The 26,659-nt window shown below is 44.8% G+C and overlaps 3 protein-coding genes across 9 annotated transcripts in view; 1 reads left to right on the forward strand and 2 right to left on the reverse strand.

Moving 5' to 3' along the window:
- Positions 1-327: 327 nt before the first annotated feature.
- The window catches only part of LOC108043966 (homeobox protein prospero), a 57,419-nt gene continuing 31,087 nt past the window's right edge, over positions 328-26,659 (forward strand). For 2 of the 7 annotated variants that reach the window (XM_044458920.1, XM_044458921.1), the window contains exons 1-2: positions 330-1,842; positions 11,685-11,733. The gene's annotated coding sequence lies outside the window, so the exon portion shown is untranslated. Of the gene's footprint in view, positions 1,843-5,287; positions 5,428-6,892; positions 7,535-10,822; positions 10,887-11,684; positions 11,734-26,659 lie in introns of those variants that run through there. The other 5 variants (XM_044458919.1, XM_044458918.1, XM_017122788.2 and 2 more) reach the window with 5 other exon arrangements.
- LOC108043968 (MAP/microtubule affinity-regulating kinase 3-like) lies at positions 18,563-20,632 on the reverse strand. The gene has a single exon (XM_017122794.2). The coding sequence runs from the start codon at positions 20,630-20,632 to the stop codon at positions 18,854-18,856; it is 1,779 nt and encodes a 592-aa protein (XP_016978283.2). The 3' UTR covers positions 18,563-18,853.
- On the reverse strand, positions 20,792-25,717 carry LOC108043967 (MAP/microtubule affinity-regulating kinase 4). The gene is made up of 2 exons (XM_017122793.2): positions 25,569-25,717; positions 20,792-23,464 (listed from the first exon to the last, which is right to left on the reverse strand). Exon 2 carries the CDS (start codon positions 22,940-22,942, stop codon positions 20,801-20,803), a length of 2,142 nt encoding a protein of 713 aa, XP_016978282.1. The 5' UTR covers positions 22,943-23,464; positions 25,569-25,717; the 3' UTR covers positions 20,792-20,800.

Raw genomic sequence — 26,659 nt, forward strand, 5'->3', positions numbered from 1 at the left:
TGTGAGTGTTGCATGTGTATGTACATTAGCAGGAGCAGCGCTGACGTCGCAGTCGCAGCAATTTTTTGCGCCAAAGCCAAACCAAAAAGGACGAGGACAATTCGGTTGGCGCTGCTGCCGCTGCCTGCGACGTAGCCGCGGAATTTTTTTGCGCGTTTCGCGCCCGGCCAGCGGCCACTTTCATCCGTATCCACATCCACATCCGCATCATCCTACTCCATCAGCGGCCGAGGGGCTGGCGTCCCTCATAATCAACGCGCTGCAGCGACGACGCCATCGACATCGACAGCGGCTCTGTGACTCTTGGGCCCGTCATCGTTAGCGATTTTTGCCAGGACATTGCAACAGAAAACTGCTAAACGCGAAACAAGTTGCGGCGCTTTTTTCTGCTCCTCGGGTTCACGTCTCCCTGTCCTGGCCTGTCCTGAATCGAACTAAACTGAACTGAACTGAGCCGTGCTGCCAGGATCAGGCAGCAGGCAGCAGGCAAGGCACATCAGTAGGCAGTGCAAGGCAGGCAGGCAGGCAGTCGGCAGGCAGGTCGCCACTTCTCGCAGACTTCTTCGCATCTGCATAAATCAAACCCAGAGGCAGAAGCAGAAACAGAAGCAGAAGCAGTTTTCCACCCCAAGAAAAAACTCTACAAGCAAAGAAAAAAAAAATAGAGGAAAATACAGACATAGAAACAGGGAAAAGATATGGAAAAAAAGTGGCAAGTGAATGTGAAAGTGAAAGTGTGTGCAACATGACTTGAAGTGCAAGACTAGACACCTACATACCACCTCCACCACCCAGCCCGGCCCCCTTTACGTATACGCAATGCGGCCCCGGCACTCATACGCCCCGTTGGCCCGTCAGCCCTTCGAACTGAGACTCGGGCTGGGGCTCGAGCAGCCATCGCTGGCCATGCCATCTTGAGTGAATCGTAACCCGCCAAAAAAAACAAAAAAAACCAAACCGGCTTGCGCCAAAGACAATGTAAACGCCGGCACTAGAATGTAGCGCAGTTTTTTCCTCATTTCCCAAAACTAACTAACAAAACCAGCCAGCCAACAACAAATAACAAAATAGACAAAGTTACATTTTTACCAATATCGATAATATTAATCACTTGATAATCAGCGCCAGTCAAACGCAGCATTTTGTTCGTAAACAACAACAAAGCAAGCAACAAACAACAACTAGCCACAACAAAGCAAGTCAAAGCCAAGAAGCAACCAAATAAGCAGGCAATACCAGTCAGTCCGTAAAGTCAGCAGAAACACGAAAAAGAAGTAATAAGATTAAGTAACTCCAGTTTCAGTTCCGCACCGATTCCGATTTGAGCCAAAATTAAAACGTCTGAATTTGATTTCGATATCGTCTGGCCCGTTCCGTCTTCAAGTCTCGGCCACAGGTTCGTCATCGTCCCGACACACTCTCAGTTTCTACAGATTCAGACGTAGATCCTTAGTTAATTCACCTTTTGTATTGTGCATTTCGGCAATAAATATTTGGAAAAGATCCAAGGGAAGTCAAAAAGCAGAAGAATAAAAGCAGAAGTCAACACTCGAAATCAAAAACTACGAAATTACCTGAAAATTTTTAAACAACCAAAAAGTCTATGAATGCAACAAAAATTACATGCTAAATTTTACAAGTGCAAAATTTTCTTATAATAATTTATCAAAATAAAAAAAATAAATTTAAACAAAAAAATTATAAAAAAAGCGACTCTAAAGCATACAAAAAAAAAACGGAACTATAGTGAAAATTAATCAAAATTTAGAGAGAACATTAAATGCAAACGGAATATCAAAATTGTTGTGATGTGATATTTTTTCGACGTACTTTTATTTAAGGGTAAGTCAACAAGTATTTTGAATACATCATTTTGTTTTTATATTAAAACCTTTGAAGTCTTTCTTCTTAATGATTCAACAATTTCTATATTGATCATATAAGTTGAGAAAACGCATATGTAATCAAAGGTAAACGCTTATCTGAAGATCGTAGAAAAACTACAAATAACCTTAAGCGTACCAAGCCGTCTCACAAACAAATCATATTAATTGATTAATTCAGTTTGCCTTTGCTGTCTTGAAAGCCTTAAAGTTCCTTTGAAAATAAATTAAAATCGTTAATAAACAAATCTTTGATCTGTATTTTTTTTTAACTAAGAGTAAAAACTTCCATACTAATTTCTAAGATTTTTTTTAAACTTGTCTCTTGACAGACTTTTTTTATCGTAAGCTAAGGTTATCTTAAAATTTCAAAAATTTCTGGTGTTCAATGGATTGATTATTTTGTACTTGTATAATTACTAAAACTGTCTTAAACTTGCATAGTATTTTGGGTGCTAAAATCACTTTGATAATATATATCAGTGATATTGCATTATCAAATTTTAGAAACTTAAGTTTAACCAATAAAAAATGTATATTTCGTAAAAGTTTGCCTTAAATAACATCAGTTTGTGAAGTAAGCAATAAGCAATTTCCAATATAATTCTCATTTAATTTCCGCATTATTTATTCAAAGAAATTACTTTCTTTGAAAAAATGACTTCCTTGAGTTCTTTAGTTCAGTGAGGCTGAAGATCGCAAAAGGCTTTCTCCGAGCTTGAGCTCGGCTCCTGTTCCCAAGGACTTCGTATCCTGTCGTCGGGTGGCGGCGTTCAGCTGCAGCAGCAACATGCAACAGCAACAGCATGGTGTTGCTGGTGTGCGTGCCACTCTCCCCAGAAGCAGCAGCAGCAGGTTTAGTTGTAGTTGTAGACTTTTTGCTTTTCTACATCCTCACACAGACACGCTGGCGAAGTTTTGGAGCCATGCACATAATGTAAACAAGGACATGCGCAGTGCATCCTGGCCGCTTTCCCCGTTTCCCGAACAGGAGAAGTGCATTGCAGGCAATGCAATTGCCAACTAGAAGATAGCAGCAGCGCCAGCTGAAGGGGCAGTGGGTGGTGCTGGGTTGTTTTGGGTGGTTTTGGGTGGTGCTGGGTGGTTTGGGGACTGCTTCATTTACCAGCAGTTGCACTAGTAAATAGCAGATGGCAGCGAAGCCGGCGTCAGCATCGCAGTCGACGTCAACTTGCCACAGTTTAGATGGGAAAAAAGGAAAACTCCAAAGAGACGGAGAGACAGAAAGACAGAGAGCGAGAGAGAAGGAGAGAGTGGGCAAGAAAGAGAGAGAGCACGGGCTGCGCAACGAGAGCTGCGAGTGCAGCCGAAAGGATGCATCGCTGCAAGGCAATTGCACTCCAGGACTCTCACACACATGCAGCTAGACTGAGGCGGTTGCTTCTTTTTTGGTTGTGTTGTCTCTTTTCGGCTTATTTTTAGAAGTCCTTTCTACCAAGCACCCCCCCTCTATACCTCCCTCCCTTTCTGCTGCAGTTTATTTACTTGACCAGGCCTCGGAAATTTACATGGCAGGCGAAGAGGGGGTTGCAGTGGCAGTAGCAGTAGCAGCAGCAGCAGTAGCAGCTGTTTCTGGAGCCCCAGCACGTGCAGCAAGCAACTGCCCTTCGGCCACCCAACCGCCCACCTGGCTGCGTGATTTGTGCGTTGCCAGCAGGACGATGATGAAACTCATAATGATCTGGGGCCCAAAAGGGGGCGGCGAAGGGGGTTCAGGGGGGCTGAGGAGGCGGTGGTGCAGCTGCATTTCTTTGCCAGCATCGCCGTGCGTGGTTGGTCGGCTCGAAAAAGGGTCGACGGGATGGGTGGGTGGTCTTTTTAAGTGTGGGCGCGTAGACATTGCGTAGAGTCGGAGCCAAGTTTTTTCTATTTCTTGGTGGGCAGCCAGGACCCTCCACCCCTCACCCCACGGTTTTTTGGGCCGCGCTTCATTCGCACATCGACTGGTCAAAGTACATAGATACCAGGGCCATGTGTGTGTGCGCTTTTTGCGCGCGCGAACTTTTGCCAAAGGAAAAAAACTTAAACAGAGATGCTTTTACATACGAAGGGGGGGAGTTGTCGGATGGGGGGTGTGTGGTGGGTCGCTGCATTTTGCGCGTCTGTAGCTTTTTTTGGCGGCTATCAATGGGAAGGGGAGGGGTGCGATGCTGGACTCGAGGGGGGCCATGTACGCGTCGTCGTTTGCCAAAGTCCGTGTCCGTGTCCGTGTCGCGATGACGGAACGCCGAACGAACTGAACGCAACGCAACGCAACGCATCTATCGGCATCGGAAGGCATCGGCCGGGCACCGCAGTTGGCATACGGCTTTTGGACGTCTTTTGAGTAGAACATTGCTTTTTTATATTCTCGGCTCGACGCACCGCACCGAGCAAAAGAAGTAACGCCAACGCCACGTAACGATAGCTGCCGCTCCAGCGAGGCGCCGCAGAGTTGGTCCAAGTCGTCGACGGTTCGGTTCAGTTTCGGACTTGCTTATTTTCTAAAAAATCCAGCAACCAGCATCCAGCACACACACACGCCGTGGAGTGGAGTGAAGTGGAGTGGGGCCGCATTATTATATATAAAATATATATATTGCATATATATATACGGTATAGAATATAGATATATATATATATATATATATAAATGGGTGCAAAGTGTGCGCGCGTTTGCCGCCCCCAAAGTCAACCGCCCACGCCCCCCATACCGCTGAGGGGCTGAGGCTTCAGTTGCAGTTCGAGTGCCGTCAAATACTATTTATATACAATAAATGAAATAAAATATATACAAATATATATATCTAAATATATGTATCCGGCCGCGAGTGTCCTTTCGTGTGCGTTCGTGTGTGTGCGTGTGCGTCTGCGGGTGTGTGTTACAATAACAGCTTCGATTGAAAGCAAACAACGAAATTCTAATGCAATCAACTGATTTTTTTGACACCTCCAATTGATTATTAAACACTCCGCCGCTGCCCCCGTAAAGACCAAAATTTAAAACGCTCGATTAAACCAAAACGAATTCCTGACATCTTGAACCCGAAGATCCGGCCCTCGATCAAAACAGTCCAGTCAACGGCGTACACTCGTCTGCGTCGTCGTCTGCTGTCAACTGTCCCTTAGAATTGAACACCCCAAGATGCCAGCCCCAAGAAACGCAAATTCTTCAATAAGCACTGATGCTATTAAACCATAAATATTAAACGGGAAACCCGAAAAAGTCCACTGACTGACCTCTCATGTTTGCACACACTCTGATTCTGGTGCAATCCAAAAGATACTGCGAGGCACTGCAACCGATTGAGAAGCCGCCAGAGCTTCATCGCGATCCTCTGGAGCGGCTGGGTCAGCTCATCCAGCTGGACCGCTCGCACCGCTCCGCGTTCCCGGCGACGGCGACGCAGACAAAGATGCTAGAGTGGCCAACGAACTGCCTCACAGGACTAACCAGGATCCCGGGGATCAACCAGGCCGTAGCCGTGGACACGAGAGAGAAACTGAACACCGCCATGGATAAATAACATCAGTAAATTGTCCTGTACGTGATCGATTCAATATCGCATATGCACCATGTTAAAACCCCCAAAATGCACTTGCCCATCATTTTATGAAGTCTGTTAGAAGTTCTTTCTATTTAACATGTTTTAATTAAAAGCTAGGTAGTTCGAAAATTTGGGGACATTATTTTTATCAGACCAAAAAATCATATATTTGTAACTATAGCATATAACTCAAATATCTAAAGTCAGCAACCTTTTCTTCTTGACCATTTACTCAGAATTTTATATTAATTGTTGTATTGAAGAAAATTAGCTTTATCTTAAATCAAAGTACATTTTTTTTTTGTTTTATACATCTTTGAAGTAAAAAAAATTAATTCTTATTTTCATTTTTTTGCGAAACTGAATTTTTTTGTTGGCGTTTAGCTTTTTTTAATGTCCTTCAATGCGTAAGCCTTTTTTCCGTTCACCATTTTTCTGTTGTCATTTTTATAAACTCTTCTTTTTAAAACTACTTGTTAGCTTCAGTTGAGTACTTCCCAAACTTGAGCACGTGTTTGCTCCCCGAAAAAAATACCTATCTGTGGAAACTAGAGAAAACCTTTAGCATTTGGCAGTATTTGGAGACAATAGCTTAGCATCATTTCCCCAACGCAAGTGCCGACGGCAACTCTGAGTGGGTCCTTGTCAGCAATCTCAAAGTAGGGCTCCGCTTTTAGAGTATCTTGTGGAATGCGTTTCGAACATTGGGGAATCTTGAGTAGAGGAGAATGTCCTGAGAAAGTATTGCCCACCGACGGGGGGATGCTCATTCTGCTGTCCTCCCCCTCACTAACACTAACACTTGCCTAACCAGACGCACACACACACACACATGCACACCCATTCTCCATTTTGTTGGGCTGCCCCAACTGGCAGCGACGTCGACGTCGGCAGCGCTGCTAACGCCGACGCCTGCCCCTCCATAAGCGAGTATTTGAAATGCGCACTAGCTCTAGCTCAAAGAGCTTATATGTCTGTGTGAGCTCCCCTCCAAAGTGGCGATGTATGTGTGTGGGAGAGTATCCTGTGGGTGGATGGGGTGGTGGCGGGCAGGAAGTCCTGGCTGCGCTGCCGCTGATTTTATTTGCAAAGCCCCACCGTGTGTTTGCTGTTGCCTTTGGCTTTGCAATGCCTCCCTGGAATAATTCCTCCTCCTTTGTCCCCCTGGACATTCGCGTATTTTTTCGCGGCTGCGGCGGGCAAACATTTTTTGCTGCCAATACACATACCAGCGCCAATACACACCCATACACACACAGATTGGCTGGGGCAGAGAGTCGCGGCAACGACAACGACAACGCAACGACAACGACACCGTCAGCGGTCGTCCTCGGCCTATTCGCGGCGAAATAATTTTTCGCATTTTTAGTACAAAGCTTCACATCAACGTCGTCGTACAAACAAATTTTTATTTTCGGATTTTTCAATTACGTTTTCATTTATTTTTAAGTATTAAGTTTGCGTGCACTCAAAAACAAAACTAAAAAAAAAACGAAAACAAAAAGCAACCAAAATCAGCAACTAAAACTCGAACAAAATCATAAGGAAATTCTTACCCAGAAAGCAGTTGATAGATCGTGTGTCCAAACATCGAATCAAAAATAAACTCATTCAGACCAAAAGGAATCGAACCACATTTACCGGCTTCCAAAGGACGATTCTCAACTAAAGTGTTTTTTCGCCGTCTCTCCAAAAGTCTCGACTAAACTCTCAACCGGCAGGAACTCTCGACGATTCTCAGTTTGTTATTTGTTTGAACTTGTTTGCCCTCCCACAACACAATAACTCATCAGTCCATTTTAGTTGTTAACGTAATATCCAAAAAGTAACGAACTATATTTAAAAGTTAAAAAAAAACAAACATTACAAAAAAGTCGCGAACAAATTGAATAAAAGACACGAAATGAACAAAGACACAAGTTACAAAATTCAAATGTAAAATCAAAAGTACAAAGCAAAAAGATTGTTGGCAACATTTTTATAAGTATATATACGTATTATTATGATTTGTATATATTTTTTATACGAACTCGAAACTACAGAGTCCAAAACTCAATTTTGATACGCAGAATTGCTCATGTGATGCTCCGAATCCTCCGACGGGTAAGCAAATAGTGTGTTCTCTTGAGAAGAAGACGCTGGCAGAGAGAAAGAGAAGGAGAAGGGGAGAGAGTGTGTGAGAGAGAGTGAGAGAGAGGGGTCCTCGGACTGCTCCTTTCAGAAGTGTCTGAACCGGCAATACGAAGACTGCCAGCCGCAGGCTTCGGGTCTTCCAGCCTTCGTGTCTGATTTTCGGCTGCTTCGTGTCCTGCTGCTTTCTAATTGCGTCCTCTCTCTGCCGGCGTCTGTGTGCGTGTGTGTGTGTGTGTGAGTGAGTGCATTACATTATCCTGAGGCAGCGGCTACACCTACACCTCCACCTACACCTACACCTACACAGCAGCTTCGGCATCCGACTTCCGATTCCGAATCCGCTCCGATTGCGACTCGGCAAGGACCTCAGCTTGCTGCGGCCGCTGCCTGCCTGCTTCTTCTCTTCTAGTCCTTCTTAAGCTACGCGCGCGTACGGTCGTACCGCCCGACTGCCCGCCCGCCCGCCGCTCCTTCCGCCCGTACCGCTCGTGGCCGCTCGTTTCGGCAATCGGCTCCTCCTTGGAGCGCTTCTTCGTGCAGGTATGCGTGCGGTTGTGTGTGTGAGAGCAGGCGCACACTTACTTGCACTTACTGCGTGTAGGAAATTATCTGCTGCCTCGCCTCTGCCGCTGTCGGCGTCGCCTAATACATATATAAATAATATATATTATTATATGGGATATACATATATTTAAAAGCGACGACGCTCGTGTATATAGAAAAGGCAGCTCGTTATCGCAGATGCCAGGATAAGGGATGCCAGGGCGTAGGGAGGAGGACCGCCTGCTTGCAAGAAAGTGTAGCACACTTATGTGGGCAGGCGTTGACTGAAGCAGCAGCGGCAGTAGCAGTAGCAGCAGCGGCAGCTGAGACGGAAACGGAAACGGAGACCGAATCCTCGACTTCGACTTCGACTGAGGCAGCGCCTTGGTCTTCTGCCACTTTACTTTCGCAGGCTAGAATACAAAATTCAGTACGTTTCCAGTCACGCGCGCTGGCAGAAGTTTTGCTTGCGTATGTCTTCTTTCGACGACGCCGACGAACGCCGCCTCCACTTGTGTAAAAATTCAAATCACTCCAAATAAATTATTAAAATAAAATAATAATAAAATATTAACCCAAATAAAAAACAACTAAATTGTTTAGCGTGCATAAGCTGTGTGTCTAAGTTGAGCAATCAATTCAAATCAGTTTCCAATCAATCAAATAAAATAAAAACAAATTATTTTAAATATATATAAATAAAAATAAATAAATAAATTTTATTATCAAATAAATAAGACATAACCAATTAAAGCCTAGTTCAGCCAGCTCAATCGTCTCGCCCATCGAACCCAGTCACAGATCCTCCTCAATTAGTTCAAGTGTCGCTGTCTTGTGGTACGTGCAACTTGCGGCGCCTTTATTCGCTGCCTTCTTTCGCGATTAGCCAACCAAAGGGCCACAAACACACACTCCAACAAAATGAAAAAAAAAAAAAAATACTAATACAAAAAGAACATCGAACACACCAACACACATGCAATCCGGCGCCACTTGCTGCTGTTGCTGCGGCATTGGTGGCCACATTGCGCATACGACATGTTAGCCCGCAATTATCCTGCCTGCGCATTGGCAGGCGCCGCGTCTTGTCTTTGATGGGGAAAAACTTGGCAGGAAATTATCTAAAGCGCTCAAGGCAGCTGTAGCCTTAGATTCGCCGCAGCCCCGCTCAACTTTGTCAGCAACTTTTCCCACAGACACAGACACACACACACACACACACACAGACCAGCAGCAGGCCATACTTATATAGTTGAGATACAGCGGGTCGTGCCTAATTTTATATAAATACTCTCACACAGACCCTGACACACTCGGAGCCGAATATAAAAGCTTTGGGGCTTCGTTTCTTGGGAGACATTTGATCGTCTTGGCTTGCAGCGACAGCAGCGCAGCAGCAGCGGCCAGTTAGAGGGTTCAATCCTTAGTCAGTTGGTCACTCAGCTAGGGAACAACAACAGCGCAGCCAGTCAGGCAGTCAGCAGAATTCAGTTGCCCGTTAGTCCCATAAGTCCACACTTCGATGATGGTACGTGCCAGGTTGGGGGATGATGAGAGCATCTCAAAATATGTTCAATATAATGTTAATGCTAATGAATTAAATAATTCCCCAAAACTGTGACAAAGTGAGCCTAAAACACGACTGTGAAAAACAACAAGAATTCATCAACTCAGTTTATAATCGTTGTGAATTATCAGTGCTACAAATAATAACAATAATTAATTCATAAAAAAAATTAATCGTATAAATAGTCAAATAAATAAATTCGATTTGATTTTTATGGATAATTCGATTTTTAATTTTTACAAAGTAAACTTGTTCTTTACCATATGTTGTAAAGGTCAAAGGTTCTGAAATTTACTTGGTTAAGTAACAAAATAATTTTTTTGTTCAACATAAATAACAAATTTAGTGTCCTCTCAACTTAAATATATCATTTTTTTTACTTTCTTGACTTGTGGTTTTTGGTTTTTACAGCTGCAAGTTTTATTTAAATGGTTTAATATTTTTTTGTATTATTTATAAGAGTTCATAATTAAAAAAACAATAATTTTTTTTCATGAATAGAATTTCCAAATCTAGCCTAAATAAAAATAAAAGAACACGACAAAAAATAAATCTGATAAAATAACTAAAAAAGAGAAAATGCTCGAAATTCTAAATTAAACTAGTAAAATTGAAAGCGCTGCGGCAACAAACCTTTGGAAACTCTTTCCGAATGAAACCGTATAAAATAACTAAATAAAATTAACTTAATCCAAGTAACCGGAAATGATCTGAAACAGTGAAAAGTGTGGCATAATTTTCGGTGTGCCTCGCCACGAAGTGACAAGAAATGTAGCAAGCCGTGCGGCTGTGCCTTAAAAAAATAAATCATTTTCCTATCCGCTCATGTAAAATATACAAAAAAAAAAAAGAAAATGTGCAATTAGTGACCCCTGATGACCCCAGTTCCGGCCCCCGTTGACCGCAGCGCTAGAGTGAATTGTGTTAGCCTCCCCAAGTCCCAAACAAAAAAACCTGTGCACAACGACTCGGCCAGAGAAATGAGCCGCCCTCATCCAAATTCCGAACCGCATCACCAGCGACCGGAGCGGTCCGCGGACTTTTCCCGCCCGCTCCTGGCAGCGGTACAGTCCCGCTCCTCGGGAGCGACTGTCGCTGCCGCCGCTCCTGCCGCCAGCTGCCAACGCTGAACACACGGCCGCCATGCAGCGGGCCGATCCTCTGAAGCGGCTTGATTCGCACTCGCCACTGGCATTGTAACTTAAATTAAGGGTAAAATATCGCAAATGGTATTGGTGCAAAAAACAAAACAAACAAAAAACCAAACAAGAACTACAAATAATATATAGAACATTTCCCCCCAAACCAGAAGAAAAATTTAAGCAAATTAAATCATATCTTGCGTAGAATAATCTTAAAATTGAGTGTAGGCACTTAAGAGCTAAGATAAAATATGGAGAAGCTGCAAGCTTATTTTGTTTTCTAAATTTTATAATTTCTATATTTGCGTGTTATTAAATATTACCATTTCGACCTATTTAACTAAATTTTTAAGCTGATACTAAAAGATAATTAAACCAATCATATATTATTATAGACAATTTTAAAATACAATTATAAAATTGATATTAATTAATATTAAAATATCGAAATCTAGTAATTCAAGTATGAAATTGGATAAACATTTTAAAATATCAGAACCAAAACTATTTTATTTTTGCTGTGTAGATATTTGTATTTATTTGACAACCCAATCAACTACTTTATATCTTTCTTTGAACCTCTTTAATTATATTATTGCTTGCAGCTTGTGACTTGCAAACCCTTACACCCATTATAAATATTAAACCTATAAAACCGCCAAATAGCTTGCACTTATAAGACTTTTGTTGAGTTAGCATTACGTTTTATTCAAGGGTAGAAACTTTAAGAACTAGGGCTTGTGAACTTCCCCTTTTTCCCCTTTGAATTTTCCACAAACATTTCAGCTTACCATCTGAACAAATTGACCAGATTACTAATCTCACATTTACGTTGCGCCCTGTGCCATCGTTTGCTTTTTACTTGCAGGTTACACCATATCGAGAAGTTATCCAATGAGAAAGCCGCTTAAATTTTGGTAAGTCTACTTCAGTTTATCCTCCAACTTTAAGTCTGCGCCCAGTCTTGGTCTAATGAAACGCCTTTGTGCTCGAGTGGACTTCATTTTTTAATTAGAAAGTCAACACACACACACTATGTTGAGGGGCAGGGGCAGAGTATCCTTAATCGAAAAGTGCTGCCATATGGAGAGGCGCCTTTGTGAGCTGCAGGACTCTGCAATCCTCGCTTGTTTGCCTTTGTTTATTTGTGTGCTACTTAAGATGAAATGGCAAAGAAAACTGACAGAGACGGTTGTTGGGTTACCCAGGAGCGGAGGAGGCATCTCCATCTGCATCTGCCCTGTGTCCGTTTCAATTTCTCCTACCAAGTCAGCTCTTCACGCAGACATTTTCTTTGACTTTCCACCCGCCAACCCGTCTGGGAGAGAATAAAAAAGGAAAACAAACAGACGCGTCTGGGCTAGAAGAAGATGGCGAGTGTAGGGAGCGCAGTGCAACAGCGGAAACGGAAATTGCTGAAGTTGCATGTGTGTGTGTCGTGTAACCGTTCCTCCACCCCTATACATGTGTGTGTGTGTGTGTGTGTAATGAGGCGCCGTGTTATCCTTTTGCTGACAGCAGACGCCGCTAGTTGCTGCGTTGTTGGATTTACAAGCAGGTTGCAATTATTTTCAGCTTAAGCGACAAAATAGAAGGAAGCAAGTCTTAAGCATTTCCCATTTCCCAGCCTCGTTATTATCCAGCTCGATGCCGTGTAAATGAGTTTGCTGCTCTTTTTACTTGTTATTGCCAAGTTCAGAGCTGCCTGTTATGTTTTTCTGGTTTAAATCCACTTGGTGTGGAACTTTGGCCCTGCGGCCCGAGTTGCGTTGCTCATGTGCAGCCATCGCAGCCCCTTCTGCTTGCCCGGTTTTCTTTGCCAGTGCATAAGTAAGTGCACCTAAGGCTACTTATGAAAAATGCTAAATTAAAGTTGACTTTTAGGCGCACAATGGCCAGGCAGAGTCCTTTCGCTCGTTCCGTCTCTTGCAGTATTAGCTACCCAAGTCCTGGCCAAGTTGCTTGTGTTGTTTCGTTCGCTACCAAGAAAGTTTCTCTGCGACCCCCACACGATACGTTAAGCACATTGTACGAAACTTTGCAACTTTGGCCCAGCATCCAGGTGGAAATGTCATGTAGAAAGTTTCGGACCTTTCGCCATGCACGGCCAACTCCTCTGATGGTCGGCCGGAAATCGTTTTAAGAACGGAAGTAAAAATTTCTACCATGCAGCTGAGCGCAACCATCTAAATATACATCTATACACGGCCCTCGAATAATCTCTTATTGAGACCGAACAATATAAAAAGTGTGGGGCGGGAGAACAAGGGGGCTGGTACTCAGTACAGAGTCAGACCGAAACGCAAATTCATTCAATTGCGAAAAGAAAATTACCCTAAAAAGCGGCACAGAAGCAGAAAGAGACAGAGCCAGTGCGGCAACAAGTCGCAATGATTATCTGGAATTAAATAAAGCCCACACTCGTCGCATATAGTATAGTCCGATTCCGATTCCGATTCCGATCCCGAGTCCAAGCTAAATATCTAACTTGCGCCGGCCAATGGCAGAGCTCACTTGAGCGCCGTCCAAAGTTGCACGCCTCGCTGAGCAAATGTCGCGGCTTTAGTCGCGCAGACCCCACCCTCCGCCCCTCCACCCGCTCCTCTGCCTATCACCCACCCACCCAGTCGCCCAGGGACCACCCCCCACCCACTCGAAACTACAACAGTCTGCTCGGTTCCGTTCTATTCCGTTTCGAGCGCTGGAAATTAAGTCAGCAAATGACTTGTAGAATATCAACACATGTCCAGGGTCTCTGTTAGTCTGCGATACCCTATTCTATATTAGGGTATATCTAATTTCCCAAATTTAGAAGTATATGAAATAACCAAAGCTCTAGAAAAGTCTTTGGTGTTGTTATCATAAGCTAAACAGAAAATCCTATTGAAAAATATTACAGGCCATAAATAACAAACAATATATTAAATTCAAGAGAACTATTCAAAAGATAAGATAAATTGATAAAGCCATTTAGTGTATTCTTTATCAGTGTTTGATACTATAATTCAACCATTTCAATAGAAGATCGAAAATTACGAATAAATAATAACTAACAATTATGGCTAATTTTAACCATTTAACCACACTTAAACCAAATAAATTATTTTCAGTAAGCACTAGTTAACGATCACTTTAAAACATCAAAGCTTTTTGTATAAATATTAGTATATTCTAAAACTTAAAATCTATTGTTGTCGAAACCGAGGGTATCCAAATATCGTAGTGCGGGCGACACTTTATCTTTCTTGTTTTTTGTTCGCCTATTTCGGACATGGACAAACTATTGCAATAGATCAGCGGTCGAGCAGCAGCCAGGCGAGCAACAAGATAATCAAGTGTAATTTATTTCGTATTTGGTGCGCGCCATGCATGAGTACGAGTTCACCACGACAAGTGCGAGTACTGAGCATCTGTGCGATGCCATCTAGCCACTAGCCACTAGAACGAGAACGAGTATCTAGTATTTAGTATCTAGACAGAAACACACAACACTCACACACACGAGGAGGCACCCATTAGCGATAGACTTATATAAACAAGCAGGCGAATCGAGCCTCAGCCCAACCCCCAAAACTAGACCGGATGCACGAGCACTTGGCGTGAGGCGATCTGAGTCGATCTGGGTGTCTCATATGGCGAAATCATTCAAGCATCCCAGTGGACTGCACTGTGTTCTAGTCGGATCTAGCTTTATTCGGCGCTATCTCGATCGCTCGACTGCACTGCACTGGTCATGCCAAGGCTTTTAACTACACTCAAAATGTTGTCAATGAAAACCTCCCATTAATTAGAGCTATTTTTATAATTTGTCTAATACAAACTAATTATTGATTTTTAGTTTCATTTATTTATTTTAGAACTGTTTTATCTTATGTTTAGAAAATTACTTTTAGTTCCCAAAATAAAGTTCTATTAATCATGAAAATATTTGGCTTATTGCACACAATTACGGTGGTTAAAATAGGTTTAAATACATACATCAAAAAAATATTGTTATTTTTGCAGTTGAAACCAAAAATATAATTTTTCTGAAAACTTAATATTGCAGTATAGTATTAAATATAGTATAAATTTGAACAAGACATTCTTAATTCTGGAACAATATTTGAATAAGAACAATTAAATTTGGCTGACACATTTAAAAATTACTTCATTTCTTAACAATACATTTCGCTGTCTTACACTAATAGCATCACACATCTCCATTACCTTTTTTTTTGGATAGGATACAAACAAAAAACTTTTTTTTTTGGTTAGGTTATTTCCCTTACTTCAAATTATTAACAATTTGACAAGTGTAAGCCCAGGCGGAAGCCCAATGGTCCCATTCGCATCGAAAGGCGCTTTCCACTTTCCCACGTGCTCCGGTCCACAACAAGTGGTCGAGACACACCCTCTGCCCTCTGTCCTCTGTCCTCCACCTCCACCTCCACCTCCACCTCCACCTCCACCTCCATCCCCTGTCCATTTCCATTTCCACCGCCATGCAGCACGCACCAAAGTGGCAGAAAGCAGGGGCGAGGCAGCACAAATACGTATTAAAACGTTAATAATATGCGAGGGCCGGCAACTCATGACAGCCTCAGCCGCGAAAGTTGCCGGGTCCGATGAAAAGCCGCAGACAGAGCAGCAGGCCAGGTGAAGGTGCCTGCCTGCCTGTCCAACGCAAATCTTTCAAGAGTAGTTCCGCTTTTTTGTTGTGCCCCCAGCCACGGCGACACTTCCGCTGCTGGGTTTTACTCTTTTCGTTTTTATTTTGTGACCAAGGAGAGTGGGTGATTGGTGGTGGGGGTGGGCATGTGTCACCAAGAACTGCAGTTTCTCCCCGTCCACGCACTGATTTCGGGCCTCTGATTATCTTCATATTGTTTACAATTAAAACAATGACGGTTTTTAAAGGGGGAAAGGCGGTGGCGTGAAATGTGTGGCACAGACCAAGTTGAAGCCTCACTGGGCTCCCGAGTGCCGACTCCCGACTACCGACTTTGGGTAATTACTTTCGGCCCGGGCGGAAGTGCTCACCATTTTGTTTGTTGTTTCCTCGACTTTATTTCTTACTGCGTATTGGCCAGTAATAATAATGTCCAAAGTTTCTGTGGGCTGGGTCCAAAGTTTCGTTCTGGCAGTTGAGCAGACTGAATATAAGTTTGGATTGGTATGGTATGATTGTTTGATGAGGGGCCGGGGATGTGGGTGTATTTCTTTGCGCTTCCGTAAGCAGCGAATCGGTATTTTTCTATATTCTCCAGTGTGAGAGGGAGACAAAGAATCGATTTCGCCGCGCTTCGCATTTGTTGACTTGACTCAGACTACTTGATTTAGTAGGGGAAGAGCTGCCCCTACACCGCCTCAATTATCTCTCATAAAAAACGCTCAATCTAAAGCTCCATTGGTTGTTTGCCCTATTCCGGAAGCGATGTGAGAAACTCCTCCAGCCAAAGAAAAGTCAGAAAGTTTAGAGGGATGTCTGCGACCACAGAAAGTTTGACCAGGCGAATTCTAATCAATAAATCTCTTCAAGGTTTTCTTAATTAAAAGTTTTCCCTTGCACCCGACCACAAAAAGACTTGTCCCCCCTTTTGCATAACATACTTGTAGACCAAACTTTTTACACAATCTATGGGAAAAAAGGACAAAAAATTGATTAACTGCCGGGCGACCACAAAAAACAAGGATTCCCACAAGCAAAGTTCCGAACCCTTTCCAATAAGAAAAAGTTTCGACTTGAGCAAGAAAAGTGCAAGCCAAAGAAGACACACCAATACGGATCGGAGCAGGGATTCGGAACTATAGCCCATAAAAACTGAAAACTATTAAGCGCTTAAGTCAGGCGGAAAATGAGACAAAATAGTTGGCGAACTCAGCTCAGACTGGGACCAAAGTCGAGGAATATGCGAGCCATTAATTAAGGGTTGTGGCATAAGAAAAAATCCTTAGGACGAGGGGGAAGTCGTGATTCACAAAAAAGGACATTCGAAATCGCATAGGACTAATTGGCAAGCGCGAAAAGAACAATGCTAAAGAAAAAACCGAGCATAAAAAAGATGAAAAGCCTGAAAAATGTTTCTTAAGCGACCGCAAAAGGCAGTCGGAGGGAAAAATGTGAGAAATCAAAAGAAGCGACGGCCCCACTTGACATTTCAGCAGGTTAAGCCCCTTAGCCCAGGACTCGCTTACAGTTTCTTGTGGCACTTCTTGGGCCGCAAAATATTTACCCAGGGTAAACAATACAAGCCGGTCAGGGGTAGTGGAAGTGGCCGAACCTTTTGTCACTACCAAATCTCGGCTGGCCCTGAAAACTTGGCTATTGACATAATTGTGGGTGGCAGTGGCCAAGGACTCAGGATTCAGGACTCAGGACCCCGGACCCAAGTCACACTCAAGGCGTTGCCGGCAGACACTTAAAGGCGGTGCTGCGGCCCCCCAAGAAATGAAGACGAAAGCGAATCCACCCTCAATTAGATGTCAAGAGCCTTGGCTTTCACTTGGCCAATTTGGCCGCCCAACCCACTGGATAAATGGGTTTAACTTGCAGTTACAGTTAAACTTTCATTTACACGCTCGTTACGAGTTGTTGCCGCAAATTAGCCAGGCTCTTTGTTCTGCGAGACGTTGCTGATTAGTCCTAGATGGCTTTCTTATTGGCACTTCCGGGCGAAACTTTTGCAGCATACTTCCAGGGCGTTCTAATGGGAGTTAAGTCGGAAGGATGGATAGTGTATGGAGTGGCTATCTTATCGAATCCAGTCCTTGATAAGCCCCGACCGTCGCCCGTCTCTATCTAATCGAATGGCGCGCGCTTTTAGTTAAATTATTGACTCGACCTGTTTGCACAGGCACTTTTATTTGCTTCAAGTACTATTTCGATTTATCGGCACCATCTATATGCATATATCTCTATCCATATCTATAAATGCGAGTGCGGTTTACCCTTAAAGCAAACAATCGAAGCTCTGCTCCGTTCTAGTCCCATGCAAATAGACCGCGAGTATTTCTGTTTGCATTTCGGTTTGGGCCCAATCTTATCAGTCGGCCGGAGTGGAAAGGGGCTAATTGCTGGGGTGTTATTGTGGGAGAAATTTTCCAGGAGTGGGCATGCACATTAATGCACTAGCTGGTCGTCTAATTTATGTGCGACCTGTTACTTGTTTCCAGTCACCTTCTTCCGCCAGTTAACGAATTAAACGCTCTGCTTCCGCTCCCAATGGGTCCAATCAGTCCTGAACCACCCTTGCACCAGGTATCCCACCCCTTCTGCTATCCTTTTCCCAACTCGGTTCCCACCGAAAACACATAGTCGTCGGCCCTTCTGCGGAATTTCCCGTTTATTGGTTTCTTTCCGGATATTGTTATGTTCGGCTGTGAACGCCTTTTCCTTCCGCCGCTCGACGCCTTCGAATTACCACCCCAACCCATTCAACTAACCTGTGCAGTTGTGTTGGACTTGCTGTTGTTGCCTCGAAAAGTGCAAAATGATTGCGGTTTCGTGTTGCTCACGGGGACCTCCACCCCCTCCCCCCAGGTATTTTCATTCCCAACCCCTCCTAATCCCTCGCACCGCTCCATTTAATGTCCAAGCGACACGCAAACTAAAATTGTTGCTGCCGCTGTTTTGTGTGCACCCTTTTAATGTTCCAGCCAATTGGCTAATGTTACATGTTCCTTTATTTTTAGGCGATCGTCCCATACTTCACAGTTTTTCAGCCATAGGAAGTCGCGAGCTATAATTTAAAAAACATATCCTTGTTTACATTTATACTTATCAAAATTTATTGGTATATTTTATTCTAATATATAAAAGGAATTGGGTAAAAAGATAAAGCGATCGTCTTAATTTATTTTAATGGTTTTTGACAGTCAAGTTTCAAGATCAGTTCAGAACGATCACCTCAGCTCGTAACACATATCAATAAAATCAACATTTATTTGTTATACTAAATTTTAGTCGTTTTCAATAAAAATACCAACTGGACACAATGCCAATTGTCCGTTCGGGAGTGCTCAGCTGTATCACTTGATTGTTTCATTTGCTCTCCTCTATTTGGTGGAGTTCAGGCGATGATCAGCGACAACCTTCTCGTTCGACATTCTTATGCCTAAGCGTTCGGACAACTTGGAGAAGAATCCTGTTCGGGAGGTGTGTTTTTTGACATTAGCGGATAACAATGGGGATTGGAAGTTGGTCGGCGATGTGGCCGCCGACTCCGTCTTTTCGTAAAGGTTCGTGGGTCGTCTTGTGGATACCGGAGTTTGGTTTGGAGTCTGCAAACTGGTGACCTGAAAGCGTTGTGGGATACTGGAAACCTTTTTGGTTTGGGCAAAAGCCACTTGTCGCTGGGCACTTTTGGGCTGCGTTGCTTGCGGATGGCTCAAGTTTCCTTGGCCGCCCAAAGGGTTGTTGTCCTTGTTTACTGGCGTGCGGCGGATAAATTTGGCCTGCAATCCCGAAGAAGGCGTGGCAGTGGGCGTTTTTAAGACATTCGCCAAACGAGGAGCTATGGGGTGACCCGCAGCTGCTTTAGAGTTGGTCGGTGGATTCTTGTCCAATGCGAGCTTTACTTGAGCTATGGTGACAGTCGTAGTTTTAATCCTACTGCTGACTGGGGAAAAAATCGGCTTATCTCCCGAAGGGTTGCGGTTTGAAGAGCGCAGTTTGGCCACTCCCAGGAGCATATATGTGCAGTAGATGTCGTCGAACTGCTGCTTCTTTAACGACTGCTCCACATCCAGAAGCTTGTGGCCCATGCTCACCAAAAAGTCCAGACGAGCGTCATCCTGTAGATCCATGGGCTTCTCCAGAAACGGGCGCAACTTGTCGCCTTCACTGTGACCCAGATTAATCCACTTATCCGACATGACTGCCGATAAGGTAGTGCGCTTGGAGGGATTCAGAACCAAAAACTTCCTCATCAGCATTTCGCAGTCCATGGAAACGTAGTAGGGCACACGGTACTTGCCACGAAGGACTCGTTCACGAAGCTTATTCAGAGTACCGCCATCGAAAGGTAGGGAACCACTAACCAGGGTATATAGCACCACTCCTAATGACCACGAGTCCACCTCCGGACCGGAGTACTTCCTGCCTTTGAAGAGTTCGGGGGCTGCATACGGTGGACTTCCGCAGAACGTCTCTAACTGGGCATTCAGATCGAAGTTATTGCTGAAGCCAAAGTCGGCGATCTTCATGTTCATATTCTGGTCGAGTAGTAGGTTCTCCGCCTTCAGATCACGATGCACAATTTGCTTGCTGTGACAGTACTGGATGGCGGATACCAACTGGCGGAAGAGCACCCGGGCCTCCGGCTCTCGCATCCTTCCGTTCTTGACCAGGTGATCGAAGAGCTCGCCCCTGCTGGCGTACTCCATCACCAGGTAGAGGGTCCTTTCCGACTCGATCACCTGGAAGAGGCGCACAATATTCGGGTGGTTCAGCTGCTTCATGATCTCCACCTCTCGATAGAGCTTCTGGCGGGCACTTGTATTTAGTTGGGTCTTGTCGATCACCTTGATGGCCACCTCCCGACCGGTGGGCACATGGATCGCCAGCTTGACCTTGGCGAAGTTGCCCTTGCCCAGTGTCTTGATGATCTTGTACACCCCATTGCCATTGCCATTCACGTACGACTGGAACTTGAGCTCCGAGCTGCTGCTACTGCTGCCAACGTATCCCACATCCTGGCCAGATGCGAAATTGGGCGCGGCGGCAGTGGACTTGGTAAACTGGGCCGTGATTCCGGTGGTAGCTATTTTGCCCGGTAGATGGGCATAAGGGACGTTCTCCTTGTTGGACGTTTTGTATGTGTTTGCTGCTGTCATTTCGGGTTGGGCTATTTTTTCAAATCACAGCAAAGCGTTCGCCGCACACTTGTTAGAAAAACTGAATTCTAGGATTGCCATCCAGACTCTAGGTCGATCGAAATTTCCGATAGGGTCTGCTATATCACTTGCTGTACTCCTTGATGCCCCAATCCGCCGGACACCTGGCTATTTGGTGAGGTTCTTGCGCTGCTCGGTGACATCCTTCTCGTTGAGGTGAATCACCCTTCTACCGAAACGAGCGGTCAGCTTGGAGAAGAATCCCACTCGCGAGGCGGGCTTGGTGTCATCAGCGGATAGGGGTGGGGTCTGATAGCTGTCCTCCTCCCCACCTTGTCCACCTCCGGATCCTCCACCCCTCTTTCCACTGCGCGCCTGTCCGAAATGAAAGGTGGCCCGCGCCACATTTTGTCGGGTGAAGGGTTTGTCCGAAGCCTTTTCCACGGCACCCGCTGCTGGAATCCGTTCCATCAGCCGTCCGCCGATGGCCGGCGACTTGGGCACCAAAAGGGGCGTGACTGCCGGCTCCGCCTTCTCGTAGAGCGTCGTGGGTCTTCTGTTGGATCCCTGGGCTTGATTTGGAGTCTGAGTAGTGGGGTATTGAAATCGGGGCGGGGTGCTGGCCAACTTTTGGGTCTGGGCCAACTGTCGCTGGGCACTCAGTAGCGTGGGCTTCACATCCATGTTGGCACTGGCTCTTTTGGACTGTGGCGTGTGCGGCAGACTCGATGGCTCCGGTCGTCCCAGGCCGCTCGAATGGTTGGTTGCCTTACGGGCTGGTGTCCTGCCTGGAGTGCGACGGGTGGGTTTGGCAGGCGGTCCCGAGGGTGGAGTCGAAGTGGGTGTTATAGGTGCACTCGCCAAACGAGGAGCTATCGGTCGACTCGAAGCGGAAGCAGTGTGGGTGGGCGTATTCTTGTCCATAGACAGCGTCACTTGAGCTATGGTAACAGTAGGCGTGGTGATATTAGTAAGCGGACTGCTGACTGAGGGAGAAGTTACATCTGCTCCTGCCGCTAAAGCCTCCGGTTTGGCGCTGCGGTTAGAGGATCGCGGCTTGGCCACTCCCAGGAGCATGTAGGTGCAGTATATGTCGTCGAACTGCTGCCCCTTTACCGACTGCTCCACATCCCGGCGCTTGTGGCCCATGCTCACCAATAAATCGAACCGAGGGGCATCCTGTAGTTCCATGGGCTTCTCCCGAAACGGGCGCAATTTGTCGGCCTCGTCGTGACCCAAATTTATCCATTTATCCGACATGACTGCTGATAACGTAGTGCGCTTGGCGGGATTAAGAACTAGGAATTTCCTCATCAGGTTTTCGCAGTCCATGGAGATGTAGTAGGGCACACGGTACTTGCCACGGAGGACTCGTTCCCGCAGCTCCTTTAGGGTGCCACCATCGAAGGGTAGAGATCCACTAACCAGGGTATAAAGCACCACTCCCAGCGACCAGGCGTCCACCTCAGGTCCTGCGTACTTTCTGCCCATAAATAGTTCGGGGGCTGCATATGGAGGACTTCCGCAGAATGTCTCCAGTTGGGCATTGGGATCAAAGGTGTTGCCGAAACCAAAGTCCGCGATTTTAATGTTCATGTTCTGGTCCAACAAAAGGTTTTCCGCCTTCAGATCACGATGTACCACAAACTTGCTGTGACAGTACTGGATGGCGGACACCAGCTGCCGGAAAATTACCCGGGCATCCCGCTCCCGCATCCTTCCATTCTTGACCAGGTGATCGAAGAGCTCGCCCCTGCTGGCGTACTCCATCACCAGGTAGAGGGTCCTTTCCGACTCGATCACTTGGAAGAGGCGCACAATATTCGGGTGGTTCAGCAGCTTCATGATCTTCACCTCGCGGTACAGCTTCTGCCGAGCACTTGTGTTCAGTTGGGTCTTGTCGATCACCTTGATGGCCACCTCCCGACCGGTGGGCACATGGATCGCCAGCTTGACCTTGGCGAAGTTGCCCTTGCCCAGTGTCTTGATGATCTTGTACACCCCATTGCCATTGCCATTCACGTACGACTGGAACTTGAGTTCCGTGTTGCCACAACTGCCCCCACCGTCTGCCACATCCTGTCCAGCTGATAGACCAGACGTGGGCGGTAGTGCCGCTGCAGTTGCAGTTGCCGATGTGGGCGTGGCTGGCTGGGCCGTGGCCCCGGTGGTGACAATGCCCATTAGGTGTGGATCTGGGTCGTTCTCCTTGTCTGACGTTTTGTATTTGTTTGCTGCTGTCATTGCTGTTTTTTCACTCTCCTTAGGCAAACTGAAGTCTAGGATTCCCAAGCTGTTATCCACCGACATTTTAATACTGGAAAATTTGGTTCCTTCGAATTAGATCCCGAATCTGAGTGCCCAGGCGAGAGTTGCTCCTGTTCAGGATCTCCAAGTGTGCCGCGCACGCGTCGTTCGGTGGAAATTATCGCCTCCCTTCAAGGTGTAATTGCTGGGTTTCGTCAGTCATCAGTCATCGGGGCCGTTGTTTGCACATCTGCTCTATTTCGACACCCTCCCGACAGCCTAAGCTTTAAGATAAGAACGCGTGTTTGCAACCCTCAGCCACCCCGATTTCCATGCATGGCTGATAAGCGGCTCGTCCTGCTCCTTGCGCCAGGATCACTTTGTCTCGACAACCGACCGCATGAGCATGAGTCGGTACTTCTTTTAGGAGGCGATATCAACAACCCCCTGGTTCATATGGCACGAGCCCTTTGTGATCCTCCGATGAGATCGTGTGCCCCTGTTGTTCTTGTTTGCGACTGGCGAGGATATCACCCAGCTGGAGGTATTCGGTTTCCTTCGTCAGAGAGGAGTAGCAGCTGCCTTCTGTTGGGTAGAGAGAAGAATGATTCGATGAGAGGTTGCTATCGCAATAGGGAACTCAAATAAAGAAACTACAGTTTCATTAAGTTAATTCGACCAGCAACAAAACTAATAGACTAAATATTCTATTACACTTTTATTTAAATTATAGCTTTTTCCTCTTTTTAAAGTTTTTAAAAATAAGTGTATTAAATTTGTTCTTTAATCAATAAGTGAATAGAAACACCAGCTAATATTTTAATAAGACACATTATAATTTTTTTTCCTCGGTAGGTAAAAACCGCTTAAAGATTTGTTATTTAACATTAAAATTATTATTTTTTTATCAAATCAAAGTAAGATTAATTAATTGAAGAATAGTGTAGTTAATTGCCATCTAGCCAACGCCAAATATGGTAACAAACAATTTAGACAATAAATAAACGTTTAAAAATGTATGACATTCTACAAGTGAACTATGTGATTTGTACTATTTTGAATATATTATCTACGTCTTTCGAATGTAAATTGCTCAGTCAGAACATACAAATCATAATAATTATCTATTTTTTGTTTTGTATATATATACGTATGCTAATTTTATTTAATGATATTTTTTATTTTATGTGGTTTATCACATGAAATGTTTTTTGCTAAAACTTTAAACCAGATTGCCGTACCAAAGAAAAACATAAACAACAGTCATAAGTAAGGAAATATTTAGTGCTGGCCTCATGTCATTAATTATTGCTATATTCAACTAATGATCCAATAACGATAGATCATTTTAATTAATTAATTTTAACAGATCTCGCACCACTGTGCAATTTACTCTCTACCCTAACAACGGATTTACAATCGACCCGAAACAAATAATCTTTCCCTTTGTGATGAAGTATTTTCTTCGGTTCTCTGTTCTTTCTATTTTTTGCATGTCCTGACGATCTCTACCTACACACACAAACACTTTATTACCTATGAGGGAACTACCCTAATGGGTTTTACCTACCTATGGATGTATTGTAGAAAAAAAATACAAAGGAACGGGTCCTTAATCTGCCTTTTCTTTTCCCTTGCTCGTTCGCTTACATCTCTCTCTTTGGCTTTGTGCCTGTGTAACGATTTCAGGTTTCTCTGCCTGCTCCTTTCTGAGTGTGTGAGTGTCTGCGTGTCCTTGATCCTGCTGACTTGTTTTGCTCACAACCTTTCCTCGTCATCCCTGCATTACCATTGTCTGGACTCCTTTTGCACTAGCTGTTCGCTTCCTTTTTCTGCTCCTTTGCTTGCCTGAATGTGTGTATCACTCTCTCTCTCCCACTTTTGATGTGTGTGTTTTTGAGTTTTTGTGAAATATTTGAATTGCAGCTGCCACTTTTCGGTCTTTGTATTTATTATTTTTGCCTGCTCTTCTTATTTTGTTTCCCCTATATCTTCCTCTTTCCTCTTTTTCGCAATAACAACAACCGAGATCTGTGGAAATTCGCCATAACAACAACAAGTATTTGGCTTGGCTTGGTTTTAATTCTGGGAACTTTTGATCTGTGATCTGTGATCTCTTGGTGTAGCTTTAATCGCTCCCCTTTTGCCACCAAGTTCAATGCACCCCACCTAGAGTTACCCCACCACTTTTCACCGCCCCCCTCCCGAATTTCCCAAGATACCAACACATGTGCGGGTCTCCCATCTCGTTTTTCCCTTTTGTTTTTCTCTCTGCCCATGGGATCTTTAGCTTGTTTTTTCCGAACGCCTCTCCTTCTGGCTCTTCTATTTTGATTCTGGTTCTCTGGCTGTTCTTTTTCTTTTATTTTTTTCTTCACCCGATGTTTATCCGCCTTGCGGACTGAGTCATCAACGACTTTGGGGAACTTCAGGCGCCTCATGTCTGCCATTCTTTCATTCTTTAGCACACTTACTGCACAAAGCGTTGATATACATACAGTTGATCCATTAGCTGACCTTAATAAAACGCCTCTTTTATTGAGAAAACAAAGAACGCCCCCCTTAAAGACACACACGAAACAAGATAAGGCTTTGGTCCCCACGGATCTGATCTGGCTGTGCTTATCGAAATATGGATATGTCTGCAATGTCCCAACCGCGTGCTTCGTTAATTACCCACTTTACTTACGCATCGGTATCGGTCCATTGGCGACGATCCCCCCTGGCGGCAATCAAAAACGAATTAGCGTTAATCCCAGTCCAGTTCACAAATGTATCCGTATCCGTACTGCGAGAGCGAACTTTCAGATACAAGGCGCGTCGTTGTACTGAACGCGATTCGAAAGACAGGTCTTGAACGTCTGAGACGGGCTGCTGAGAGAAAGAGAGCCTAAGAGAGCGCGGAGAGCGTCTTCTTGCGATGCTCTTCTTACGCTCACTGCTCTTCCTCCATTACCTGCTCTTCCTTCGCTCACTTCGCCCATTTCCCACTCATTCGCCGCTGGCTGCTCTGAAGGTCGTTTCCTTGAGCGTTTTCTTGAGGTGTGACGTCATGGCTGCGAAGGGGAGGCACTTCGTCTTCGTCTTCGGGTTTTATTGCAATCGTGCTCGTCTTTGCGGCGAATTTGGCATTGTAGTGGTCTTCGTCTTCGTTTTCGTCTATGTCTTCGGCACAGTTTCGTTGTTGCAGTGTGGGTTTTCTTATGGTGGTGGTTGTGGCACTCTCGAGACTTCCCCATTCGTCGTTATCGGGTGTGTCGTCATCGGTGTGGGAGTAGCCGATGGCCATATCTGTCTGAGCTGTCCGAGTGGTATTGGTGCACCAATAAGAATCGGCCAGTGGTTCCACTTCTTGAACAACAACCCCATCCCAAATCCACAACCCCCTCCCCTGCCCATTCGACCGCTTTGTTTGGTAGGGAATGATTAAAAAGTCACCACAACAAATAATAATAATAAAATGCATTTCTTTTGGCCCGCAAAAATTTCTTTCATTTGGCCATCGCTTTGGCCGGCTGAAAGGAAAAATTATAATGACAAAGTAGGCGACAAGAAGGGGTGGATGGGTTGGGTCGCTTGCAGACGTAGACGATGATTATAATAACAGTTTTCTGTGATTTCTCCTCGATTCCCGATTCGTGGTCCCCTCCTTGAAGGCAGGGCTTAATTAAAAAGCTTTTGGCCATTCACTTGGAAAAACATTAACTCTAACTTCTAGAACTTTCCCCTTTAAATTGTATTTCCTGTGAAGCCAAGAACAAATTAATCTTGGGAACAGTT

This window comes from Drosophila rhopaloa, unplaced genomic scaffold (genome assembly GCF_018152115.1).
Source record: "Drosophila rhopaloa isolate 14029-0021.01 unplaced genomic scaffold, ASM1815211v1 contig_178, whole genome shotgun sequence".
Lineage (NCBI taxonomy): Eukaryota > Metazoa > Arthropoda > Insecta > Diptera > Drosophilidae > Drosophila > Drosophila rhopaloa.